The following is a 12,813-nucleotide window of genomic DNA, read 5'->3' as shown; positions in this document are numbered from 1 at the left end:
GCTCCTCTGTCTATGGGGATTCTCCAGGATAGAATACTGGAGTGGGTTGGCCTGCCCTCCTCCAAGGGATCTTCCCAACCCAGGGATTGAACCCAGGTCTCCTGCATTGCAGGCAGATTCTTTACCGTCTGAGCCACCAGGGAAGCCTGATAAATAAAGACTGCTCCTTTCCACAGGGTTTGGTCATGGAGACAGATGACAAAATGTAAGCGACATGGCCTACTTCCCCCGTGGCCTATTTTACCAAAAATCAGAATGAGGACTGGCACTCATGTGCCTGTTAGATGATCTTTACAGAGTGAGGATACGACTGAGCCAACATGAGCTCCTTGTAGTGTACATATTCTGGCAATGTGCAAATATAAAATATTTATAGTCGGCAACAAGGTACTTCAGTTTTATAGTCTGTAGAACAGTGTATTCATCTCTGGAAGTCTTATGATGTTTAATGATAAACAGTTTTCCACTTACTTTTCTGATGATATTAAACCTTTCCAGGAACTATAAATGGCAATAAATATAAACTCAATAAATATATCTTGAGTGATGAGAAGAGATTTTAAGAAAGTAGGATTTGGTAACGGTTTTGAGAATGAAATGATTTATCTTAGCATTAATCCTAGAACAAAGAACATGAAATCATACATTCTAATGACGAGCTTCATATAAGACACAAACCTGGTTGCATACAGAGACGTCCCATCACTTCGCATTACAGTACAAATTGAGGAGGGGTCACCATTCCCTGAAAGATCTACTACAGCAGTGCCTTTTCTAGAAAATGCAAAAAAAAAAAAAAAAGGTAATTCTGAAACAACATAATGAATTAAGACCTTTAACAATATAGTATCTATAACCTTATCTTTGGCAAACTGGAAGCTATTTTTATTCCTTATGTAGCAATAAGCAGTATAACCAACAATGAAGAAAAACAGGAGGCAATCTGCACTGAATGACTATTAAGAGTAGGTATCTGGTTTAATATTTACTTATCTTTTAAAATTCTGTAGCTTTGGATGAGGTAACTGAAGTCTTTAACAAACTGAGTTGAAAACGAGATTTCAACTGCAGTTTAACCATGAAACATGTTCTTCAAATCCAAGTTATTATAACACTCAATATTGGGTTAGTTTTTAACATGCAAGAGTAACTATGAGTAATAAATTAACCAAATTTTGTTACTGTCTTTCCTGCCCAATCAAAAATTAGAATCTGTACAAGGCAATCTAAAAATTTTCCTTAAGGATACTACTGAGGATGCTGTGAACCACATCCTCTTGTCTTTCTTAAAAGGATGAGAGAAGCTGCTCTTTGGTGATACGAAAAATGGTACATCTAAGCAACTGGTTTGCTTCTGTGTTACACATGCCTGGGCTCCTATGAAGGTACCGTTTCTCTGGCTGATGAGCTCAAAGCTAAAGTGGAAACCTACCGTAAGCAGAGCAGCAGAATCCCAGTGTGTGTCGCATGATGCACTAATATCATTCCTGACATTATTTTTTCTGCTCCTGCTTCTTGATTTCCTCATTTTACTCTTTCAAAAGCTTCGGGTTGTATTATAGCTATTTTCAGAAGCTGTTTTAAATCCTTTTGAACAGGATGGGATCTTTTTAAAGAGGCAGGATTGAGTATGAAGAGTTCATTTCCCTATTCCAGTTATACCATGATCAGCTTGTGTGAGCTTAGACAGATCACTTTACACTTTCTGTGCTTGTTTCCTCATATGTAAAGACAAGATAATAGTCTTTCTCCCAAGCTTAGCAGGATTTTGCTTTGGCAGCACAAAACAGCATGTGGTAAACTAGTCTGAATGGCAAAAAGCATGATAACAAATGCCAGGAAAGCTGCACGCAAGACTCTGCTGTCTTTACTGAGAGAATACATCAATACTAACTTCAAAGAACTACAAAGAGCTTTCTAAAGAACAGGAACCTGATCATACAGTGTTTTCTGCAGGAGTCCTTTACTGTCCAGCAACTTTAAGACTTCTTGAGATTTTTCACGATAAAACGATTCTCCTGAATATTCATCAAAGTGTACTCCTAGACGCTAAGAGGGTTCAGAAACAAAAGGAAAAAGAGTTACTTACATGTCCTATTATCTTACCCTAAGACAAAATAGGATGCTCTACAGTCTCATACAGATGGGGAAAATAAGAATTAAATCAAGTCACTCTGGCACTCCAACCTTCTAGTGGCTCCCCCATATCAGTCAAGCCCCCACAGTGGTACTGTGCTGTCCAGGAGGGGAGTTGCTAGGCACCTGTGGTTATTCAAATGCACATGAAAGAAAAGTGAATATTCAGTTTCTCTGTCACACTACTCACACTGAAGTGTGAGCCCTTGAAAGCGCTCAATGGCCACGTGCGGCAGGAGGCCGCCATACTGGACAGCATGATATGGGACGTTTCCACCGCAGCAGGAAGCTAGCCATTTCCACTGCACAGTCCTGGAAAATGTCCTATCTCCTGCGCTACGCTACAACCCCTCGGACCCTGCTCCTACTGTTTTTCATCTCGCTTCCTTACTCCAGCCATGTGGGTTCTTTGCTGAAACCTTGCTCAGGCAGCCCATCTGATCCTCCCTCCTCAGTTTCACTTTTCTCTATGCATGCATCACCATTGAACACACTCTCAAAGTTCTTGTTTAATCTGTATTGCCGTGAATTTGTTTAATTTGCTGTGTCCATGTGAGAATGTAAAGTCCATGAGAAAGGAACTTCTATGTCTTTTACTAAGTGTTGTATTTCTCCCATTCCCAACAGGTTATTGGATGAACAAATTTATAGCCATCACATATATGCCTAAGGAAGCAAGAGAAGAAACAATGGTTAAGAAAAAGTGAAGGGATGACAGAAGAAAGAAAAGAAATGCCAGACTGAAACAAAGTATCAGGATATCACTTCATATTCAGCCTGTGAAGTTCATTTTTAAAATTTATTTCATAGCTCTAACTTTCAGCCCAAAGAACAATATGTGAGTCCCAACAATATGTATGTCTCTATCAACTCAGTGACAAACAACAAATCTGAGCTTCAGAAGCAACCTTTCCAGCCAGGAGTGCCAATGAAGAGCTGTATTACATGACAGGATAGCAGGAGAGTGGGTGGGCACCTTGTAAATCCGCATGTACTCGTCTATGCTCAGGTCCCGAAATTTCCGCCACAGTGCAAGTGCTTGCATGTCGCCTAGTTCCAGTCGCTGGAAGAACTCATGTGCTGATTGTGCTACGTTTTTATCATCCGCTGCTTCTTTATTAACTTGTACATAAACCTAAAGGCATAATAGTGTATTAAATGAAGTACACTACTAGTCACTGTTACCTTCAAAACAGAAAAGAGGAAAACAAAACAATCTGGAGAATTTTCATTTAAAGGTTACACAAGTGCCCTTCTCACGAGTGTAACCTTTTTTTTTTTTTTGCTATGGACCCTTAGTGAGCCCTACCTACCTGTTCTCAACATGCATATACATAGGATTATACAATACAGGAAATAATCACATTCAAATATTTTAAAATATTTGTGATATAGTAACAGGGGAAAACATTAAATTTCTGATTGAGGTTAATGAAAATAATGCATAATTTTTTTTCTTCTCATACAAGTTCAAATATTGTTAGGTCAAGAATGCCTAGTTTAGACTAAGCTAGCGTTTCTTCTTAAAAAAAAAAAAAGTGGAATTATTATTGCTGTGACTTCTGAGAAAAGGCTGAAGACAGTAGACTAGTTCAATCTGGGAAAGAAAAGGCCAAAGGATGATTTAGCAGTTATTTAGCAGTAATGAAAAACATTTTGAACTCTTTAAATCTGCAAAGACCAGGGGAAAAAAAAACCCAAAACAGGTGATACAGAAAGACCTTCGGGATAGTTAGCTTAATTATGCTCCAACTTGGGCTCTTGAGAACCGTGAGAAGCATTCACTTCAGTGTGCTTTTGCATGATCCGTCCTGGCTGGCTTAGCTCTGCCCCACTCAGTGATGGGAGTGCAGGTGGATGGCTTATTAAGGGCTCTTCCAGTGCTAAGATTTTGTGTTCACAGAATCATTTTCCAGTCTCTAAACCACAAGGTTGATAAGTGATATAAAAATATCAACAATATAGCTCAAGTAATATTGAAGTGATGCATTATGGACTATAAAGTTGTAACTCACTTGCAGGGTGAAACATGAACAATAAATTTACTATCCTCATATTTTTTCCAGCAAGCTATTAAAGTAGCGTGATGTTAAAAAAAAATTGGCAAATAAGCCACCCAAAAATATGAGACCTCTAAACCCTTACATACTCTTAAAATATCATGGTAGCAGACCTTAGGTAGAAAAAGTGATTTTATTGCTGGAGAATACTTTAGGACAACCATAATGTGGCTTATGGCCTCTCAGGTGGCTCAATGGTAAAGAATCCACCTGCCAATGTGGGTTTGATTCCTGGGTCGTGAAGATTTCCTGGAGAAGAGAATGGTAACCCCCTCCAGTATTCTTGTTTGGGAAATCCCATGGACAGAGGAACCTGGAGGGTTACAGTCCATGGGGTCGCAGAGAGACAGACATGACTTAGAGACTAAACAACAACAATGTGGCTTATACCCTCTAGACACTACTAACGAAAGGAACAGGGTATTGAACACTTATCTCAAGCTAAAAAGGCCTCAGCTTTCATAGATGGCTCATGTTAATTAATGGAATTGCAAAAGTGAACAAATAAGTGCTTTCAAATAAAGGTTGCTGTTCTTTAGTTGCTAAGTTGTGTCCAACTCTGAGAAGAGTTAATAACACAGCAGGTCTAGAAACTGCTATCCTTAAAATGTGTTGTGTGCAAGGTTAGCTCTTGGCTGCCATCTGGGGAACTTGAACTTTGACAATGCTCCTACCAATCTAACCAGTAAGAGTGGATCACAGTGCCTCTAAACTGCTTGTTCAAACAATATGGTTTATGCTAAACACCCGCTTTTCTTCCAGGAGTTTGGAATTTTAGTACCAAGCTACATAGAGGGGGGGCTACGTAATCAGCCTCCAAGGAGCTTCCCTGGTAGACAACATTTCACACAGGCTGTCACAATTTGTTGTAGGAGGAATTAAGTACATCCTGGGTGACTCTATTAGCAAAGGACTTGGAGGCTTGGGCCTGATTTCCTCTGGACTTGCCCCCATGTGCCTTTTCCCTTGCTGATTTTGTTTGGCATCTTTTTACTATAACAGATCTTAGCTGTGAGTTCAACCATATGCTGAGTGTTGTGAATCCTTCTAGTGAATCCTTAACTTGAGGGTGGCTTAGGGAGACCTGATACTTATCATAAAGAATTAATTTCTACATGGTCCTATGAATAAGTCAGTTAGAACACAGAGAAAGATTTTTGGTAAGGTGTAGGGAAAAAGAGAGTCACTGCAAAACAGTAATCTGCAGACTTCCTGACTTTTGAATGACCTATCCAATGACAACTGCTTAATAGTCCAGCCTGCAGAAGTAAAGGCATACATATATCTATAAATGGCTTGTTACTCAAAATTAATACCTCCACCCTCTCCCTCTCTCTTGCCCCTCTTCTCTCCATCTCTCCCTCACATACATGTATGTGTGGTGTGTGTGTGTGCATGCATATTCAGCTTAGAAGTGAATATATTAAAAACCCTTATTTTCAGAAGAGGAAAGGTATTAGATTTAAAAAAAAAATCTAGGATCCTAAACTCAAACAGTCAAACATTAAAAAATCTAAATATACACTCAAAATACTGGTAAGAATATTTTAGGAAAAATATCACCAGAATCTTTTTCTCCCTTCCTTAAAATTTAAAATAGAAATAATTAAAACAAAAAGCCATTCCTAATTCATGAAGACAAGCTTGGCATTTCAGCAATTTGTAGGGAGAAACCAAACATTACTGAGAATCAACTGACATTATCAAACAGAACAATAGAAGAGCCTTAATTGGCATTTAACAATCTGCCTGTAAACGTACTATATAAAACTATTAACATTCATTAGCATATTAGAAAAGAAATACTTTTTCCTTCAAAGTAAAATTTTACACAATGCATTTCTGAAATTACACTTTTCAATTTACAGTTACTTTGAATCCATTACCCTCAGAAAGTATGTATTCTGAAGACAGCCCTCTTCTGAGGTTAGATTCAGACTCAAAGGGAATAAAAAGAAAATTTTAAAATTGCATTTGATATGTAACAATGTGGCTGAATAAAAGTGTTTTAGAGGATGGTTGAAGAAAAATGTTTTTGAGGATGGAGATGCAATTTTTCTTTTAGGTTACTAGATGCAAAAGCCAGCTGTATTACTAGTTAAGAGAATAAAATAAATGTCTGAGACTTCCTGAAAGGAGTATTAATCATTCCTTCTATTTCTAAATGTTGGGATTGCCAAAAAGCATGACATTTTATTTCTAATTTAATTGATTAATTATAATCAGCTCTTGGGATGACCTGCCCAAATGTAAGAAATAAGTGTGAAAACTTAAAGTAGTAGATAATGCTCTCTCACTCCCCGCTCAGTCCTTAAATTTGATTCTAGAATACAAGAGCCGCATAGGCACACCTGAATTCCTTGATGCAGGGTTCTAACCCCACTCCTGGTTATTTTTGTTTTTAAAACTGAAAGTAACTGCTAAGGATGGTTAGCATACCTTTGACACTAAAGATTCTTTTATCTCAATATCTGTTTGTCCTCTATCTTAAAATGCGTTTAATTTTGATCTCATATTTTAGAAAATAACATGTAACAAATTCCTGACTATAATCCAAACAAGTTCATTTAATGTTTCATGTATTGATCAGAAATTTCTCTGGTTGAGACCAACTCCTAATATTAAATGAAATATCAAATTAATTTAAATTCATGTTATTACAATTTAATATATCAGTTAATACAGTCAAAACTTCCTAGGTAAAAAAAGAAATCGTTTGATGTAACTAATGTATTAATCACCAAACTTCTCCTCATTAGAACATCATTAGCAGCATATAAACAGCATTTTACCATCCCTTTATCTTCTTTTAATGTTTGGAATTTCTGATTTTTATTCTCTGAGTATATATAATTACATTCATGGTATCTTACACCTCTATCAAAGGGTGACAGTTACTGACTTGCTGTGGGTCACCATGCACATACCTAATAAATACTGCTCTCTGCTGAAAAACCTGTTCTTCCCACATTTCAGTGGGGTGAGATAATGGCTGAGCTCTTAACATGTTTAGTCTGGCCTTGCTCGGTATTTCCATTCTTGCTCTAAGAACACCCAGAGAACAATGGGACACTGTAGCGCTGTCCGAGGGGAGTGAGGGTGAGGGAGAAAGCACGTGGCTTTGAGGAAGACAGGTCATGAGCAACGGTGAAGCAGAGAAGCTGCCAGGAGAGAAGAGAGAATTGCCCAGACTGAGAAGGGCCTGAGGGAAAAACTCCTGGGGATAGCAGCCCCTCAGGTGGCGGCAGGCCCTCACAGGGCAGTGGCTCACAGTGTCCCCACACATGGAGGCTGGCCTCCGGGCCTATGGAACTGAGACACAGCAAGACCTCCCAGGTGAAGTCTGTCACACAAGCAGAGCTGGGTGCCTCCAGGGCATCATATAGGCTTGGATCCTGGGCATGTCAGTCAAGAGTAGTGTGCACTGAAGCCAAGAAGAGGTCTCGACAGCTCCCTTGGGATGCACACAACAGCCTCTGTGTGACTTGGGAGGTGGGAAATCCCTAACCTAACTTGAGTTGGCTCCCACCACTCTCAAAAGTGATGGCTGGGTTCATACTCAGGTTTATAATTTAAAAGCTATTTCTTGTAGATGTTATAACAAGTAAAATCCACCTCAATCACAACAATCATTTTCCCTGAAAAAAGTAATGTGGATTAAATCAACAGATTACATTTGAATTCAATTCTTTAAACAGTATGAATATTAACTGCATATATAATCCTATATATGTCTAGAATTGATTTAGGCTTGATTTACTTTGACAAATTGTTTTGAGATTCTTAAGTCAGAAAAAAACATGGTCTTTTGATTTTAAAAAATGGGAGCAAGTAAACATTATCACTTATTAAATTCGTGGTTTGGTCCTGCCTTATCTTGTTTTTATTATTTTACTACTGATATCAGGAAACTCAGGGTAAAATCTCTTACATACACATTACCTAGTAATACATTATCTCCAACTTTCTATGTCTTTTTTGTTAAATGCCCATCACTGTGATTACCTCAAATCCTTTTAGAAAAGGGGCAGGGTAAAAATAACGAAATACTACAGGGATCATCCTGAATCTTTACAAATGCCAGTGCTAGGGGACTTCCCTGGCGGTCCAGTGGTTAGTACACGGTGCTTTCCTTGCTGGTGCCCAGCTTTGTTCCCTGATCAGGGAACTAAGATCCCACAAATTGTGTGGCATGACCAAAGGGGAAAAAAAAAAGCCAGTGATAGGGTACAAGGCTAATGCATACTGTATTGGCATATTTACCTCTTATGAGAGGCTGCTCATATTTCAGAGGAATCTCTATAGTTCTCAAAATACAATTAATATGCAACATCAACAAGTGAAGCTCTAAAATCTTCTGTAGCAAAAAACAAACAAGCAAAAAAAGCCACCAAACCAAAAAACCGAAAACAGAAAAAAGTGACTGGGTTCTCTGTTCTTAAAGGTACAGAGTTAGCTTCTATTAAGGTCCATTCAAGTAGCTTAAATCTAGGAGGAACTCTGAGAAATTACTTTTAAAAATCATTAAACCTGAGTAAATGATGACCCCCATATACCTATGATTTAGATTTAACATTATTAACATCGTAAGAACTATTTCTTTTATGTTAGTGGGAAGGCTTTTTGAAAAGTATTTCAAAACTTACTACTAATGTTTTCTTTGAATCAGTAGTGTGAATTTTAAACAGCAAAAATATTATTTAACTCATCAGCCAATCTGGGGGAGGGGAGGAACTATTAAAAGCCACTTCTCTGGTTCGTGAAAAATTAGTAGAACAATGAAAAGGAAAGGTTTCGAATGTTGGCTAAAAAATAGTCCTAGGTCAATGCACAGCATGGCCAGATGTCCTGGTTAAAGAATGACTACAGGTGCAGAGAACAATCATTTTAGATAGAGCAAAGCACAAGCATGGAAATGCAGCAGAGAAATGACTACATTAAATATTTTCATCACAGAAAACAAATGCTAAAACTATGATATAATTTCTAACCTGGCTAAGAAACTGAAACTGGGGGGATACTGATCATGGTGCAAATTAGAGGCACCCAGGCCATGAAATCTGCTCCTGGATGGCCAAAGCCAAATTTAAAACAAATACACTAGAAGACTGAAACTTGACAGCGAAACTACTAATTGCGCCTGGGGCACAGCAATCTAATTTTGAAAGAAAGGAAAATGCTTTGTAAATAATGACAGCCAGTGGAAGCGACTGGCTCAGAAAGGCACTCTGCAGAGCAGCACACAGAGCACTCTGGAGCAAAGCTGCCTGTGGTGGACTCTTGGGCTTGGCACTTGGCTTCTTCACCAGTAAACTGTATGGTAAGTTAAATTTTGGACAAATGCTAAATAGTGTATCCTATGATAGTTAGCCCTTCCTTGGAGCTCTACAAAAGGTTTCTTTATGCCACAACTTAAACAGAAGAAGCAAATTCATTCAAGCATTTACTGTAAGGCACAGTGTCTGAGGCTGCAGATAAAAGACCAAGAAGACAGATCATTCCTCTAAAAGAGCTCCATCTGTAACTTGAGAAGGAAAAAAAATGGGTTTGACCAAGGTTCAGGTTTTCTGTTTAGAAACAGGACAAAATCATTAACATTTGCTTACCACTCAAAAAGGGACAAACGTTCTCATTTATATTAAAAGCTGTTGCTGGAAGTAACCTACAGTGACAACTATAATTTTAAAATGAAACTGGGTCTGCAAAAATAGCACAAAGATAAAATAGCCTAGAGTCTGCCATAGTAGGTTCTGCATTTTTCTCCATTCAGCAAAGGAAGGCGGAAGAAAGCAGATAAGTGCTCTAATGGATTGCTGTCTACTATTACAAACATCAAGGGGGGTATATTTGACTAGCTCTCTTTTGTCTATAAATACTGCTCCTCTGTGAAGCTATTAGGGCTTCCCAGGTAGTTCAGTGGTAAAGAATCACCTCCTAAGCAGGAGACACAGGTTCGATCCTTGCGTCGGAAAGATCCCCTGGAGAAGGAAATGACAACCCACTCCAGTAATCTTGCCTAGAAAACCCCATGGGCAGAGTAGTTTGGCAGGTTACAGTCCATGGGGTCACAGAAGAGTCAGACATGACTTAGCAACGAAAATAACAACACCATGAAGCTACTAGGCAAAAGAACACTTAATGAAAGCAATACTATTATGCCTTGAGTTTTTTGTTATTCATGAAAGTACCCCCTTCGCCTGTTCCTTATGTGTGTCTGTCAATCAACAATCTCTAATGTAGATGTATGATACCCCTCTTCTTACGAGTCTCAAGAGGCAGGAAACTGTATTAAACTGCATAGAATAAAATGTATGTTTAGGTTGCCAGAGAGTTTAAGAACAAATTTTACTACAATATTTAAAAGATTATGGGACACAAACATTTACTATTGTCAGGATTAAATAAAAAACTTCTGAAATTGGGTGGGAGAAAATGCCAGGAGTAACTCTCATATGTCAAACTGTACTCTATCTTAAAGAATTTGCTCTGAACAACACAAGGTCTCCAAGTGGTTTCTTGCATTTCTTGCACTGTGGGTTTGTCTCTGAGGCCTGGATCTGATGAAAGGCTCATTAAGCTCATGGTAAAAATACTCATGATTATTCATAGTTTTAGAAAATAATACAGTAAAATGCCAGGCACTAAGGCAGCATACTTTATTGACAACCATAAAGATTTACTAATTTTTAAACTCTCGACTATCCATAAAACTCTCAATGGGAAAGAGGGAGTAAAAATCTTTTGGTTAACAGTATAAATCAAATGGCTCAGATGGTAAGAGACTCGGGTTCAGTCTCTAGGTCAGGAAGATCCCCTGAAGAAGGGAATGGCAACCCACTTCAGTATTCTCACCTGGAGAATTCCATGGACAGAGCAGTCCATGGGTTCGCAAAGAGTCGGACACGACTGAGTGACTAACACTTTCCCTTTCATAAATCAAAACATAGGCATTTAAAATGCAACTGAAGGTACAAACTCAGGAGAAAATCACAAATGTTAAAGATCTTTAAGAATCAGATATGTTTTGTTAAATACAAAATAATATAATAAAAATGAAAACGATGCGCTCTCTGTGGCTCTGGCTAGAGGGGTAAAGCGTTGCTTGGCAAGCGCGCTTCCTTACACACAACCTTAGTCTGATCCCCCATATGTCACCAAAGTGGCTGGTAGTATCTGTGCTCTTTGTCAGGCCCAGAGATAACAACTGGGACAATGAAAAGGAAACACATTCCTGGAGATTAATTGGACAGGAAGAGCTTTATTAATAAGCTCCAGGAAGAACTGAGGACAGAAAAGCAGAGTGAATGGATTAAATGAGGTAGAATAGAAAGACGTGCACATTGGGCAAAAGCCAGGAAAAGGAGCTGAAAGACAGATGACAAAGGATACACAAATTTGGAGAAACACATATATGCCTTCCCTCTACAACAGAACAAGGGCAAAAATGTATATACTCATGTTTCTTCAAGTCTAAATGAATTATAGTTATTAGAGCAAAGGAAGCTGCAGTACATAACAACAAATAATAGACCAAAAGCATTCTTAGCTGAATCTGATATTCTGTATGTTTATGCCAAGATTCCATACCTGAATAAATACTGTCCCAAATCAACTAAAATAGTTATAAAAGAAGTATTTGGATAAGAATATTAAAGTAAGTCCTTAGTAAAATATAAGCAATATTTTCAATAATTTTGGGTCCTTGTTTTAAGGACAGTTCCGTTGTTTTTTTTTAAAGCCCCTGGGAGTAAAAATGTGTTACCAAGCTGCACTGTACTCTGAAAAAAGATGAGGCATTTTCTAATTTTTTTTTCATCAACTTACTTCAAAGAGATGCTGTAAAGGACTGGACTGGAGTTTTTCTTCATAGCCAAACAGCTGGAAGCCAGTTCCCAGAAGACCTACCACAATAATCCATAAATGAGAAAATTAAAAAATGGAACAGTAGAGAACAGTCATGGCAAGCAACAGGTATGCATCCTAAGAATACGGCAAAATACACACATCATGTCCTGCTACCCCATAAACTGACACAAGCCAAATTCAATATATTGAATCACAAATTCAATATATTGAATCACAAATTCAATATATATAGAATGGCTCACTGAAATTAATTCCACAGAAACCAAAGACTATAAGCTCAAAGGCAGAGTCTGGGACTAATTTATCTTTGTGCTAACAGTGCCCAACACCTACCTCCCTACAAGACATCAGTAAAACAAGCATTTATTGAGCCACTACTCTGCAGAAGGACATCGTGCTATCAGGCGCTAGACACTCAAAATTTGTGAAAAGACAATGATGGGAAGTGATTTCAAATATCTTTTAAAATTTGTAGATGTGAAAATAAAGATAAGAATCAGATTAGTGTTACAATTATTAGTTCTCAAATAACTGAAAGTAAAACTGATTACTCTTCTCATTCAAGGTGACAAAATGCTTTTATCTGACTATATATTTGTCTTTCGCTTGCCACTGTTTTGTTTAAGTTTTTGGTTTTTTTTTTAGTCTTTTGTAAGTTCAAAATTCAGAGATGGTATTAATTTGAACTTTTAAAAAAATAATAGTTGAGGTTTGAAAATGACAATGAAAATTCTTAATACAGACTGTCAGT

At 37.9% G+C, this 12,813-nt stretch overlaps 2 protein-coding genes across 4 annotated transcripts in view; one reads left to right on the top strand and one right to left on the bottom strand.

The window, feature by feature from the left end:
* SLC35A1 (solute carrier family 35 member A1) overlaps window positions 1–3,010 on the top strand; it is a 52,122-nt gene extending 49,112 nt beyond the window's left edge. The window contains exon 8 of the mRNA XM_018053162.1: window positions 2,764–3,010. Within this exon, the coding sequence (XP_017908651.1) occupies window positions 2,764–2,843 (80 nt within the window). The 3' untranslated portion in view covers window positions 2,844–3,010. The remainder of the gene's footprint in view (window positions 1–2,763) is intronic.
* Window positions 1–12,813, bottom strand: part of RARS2 (arginyl-tRNA synthetase 2, mitochondrial) — a 72,733-nt gene that overhangs the window by 13,082 nt on the left and 46,838 nt on the right. For all 3 annotated transcript variants that reach the window (XM_005684698.2, XM_018053159.1, XM_018053160.1), the window contains 4 exons: window positions 12,021–12,097; window positions 3,113–3,271; window positions 1,943–2,049; window positions 679–774 (listed from right to left, as the gene is read on the bottom strand). In XM_005684698.2, the coding sequence (XP_005684755.1) occupies window positions 679–774; window positions 1,943–2,049; window positions 3,113–3,271; window positions 12,021–12,097 (439 nt within the window). The remainder of the gene's footprint in view (window positions 1–678; window positions 775–1,942; window positions 2,050–3,112; window positions 3,272–12,020; window positions 12,098–12,813) is intronic.

This window comes from Capra hircus, chromosome 9 (assembly GCF_001704415.2).
Source record: "Capra hircus breed San Clemente chromosome 9, ASM170441v1, whole genome shotgun sequence".
Classification (NCBI taxonomy): Eukaryota; Metazoa; Chordata; class Mammalia; order Artiodactyla; family Bovidae; genus Capra; species Capra hircus.
The sequence above is the reverse complement of the archived record's forward strand: the minus strand, read 5'-3'. Positions and strand labels throughout refer to the sequence as shown.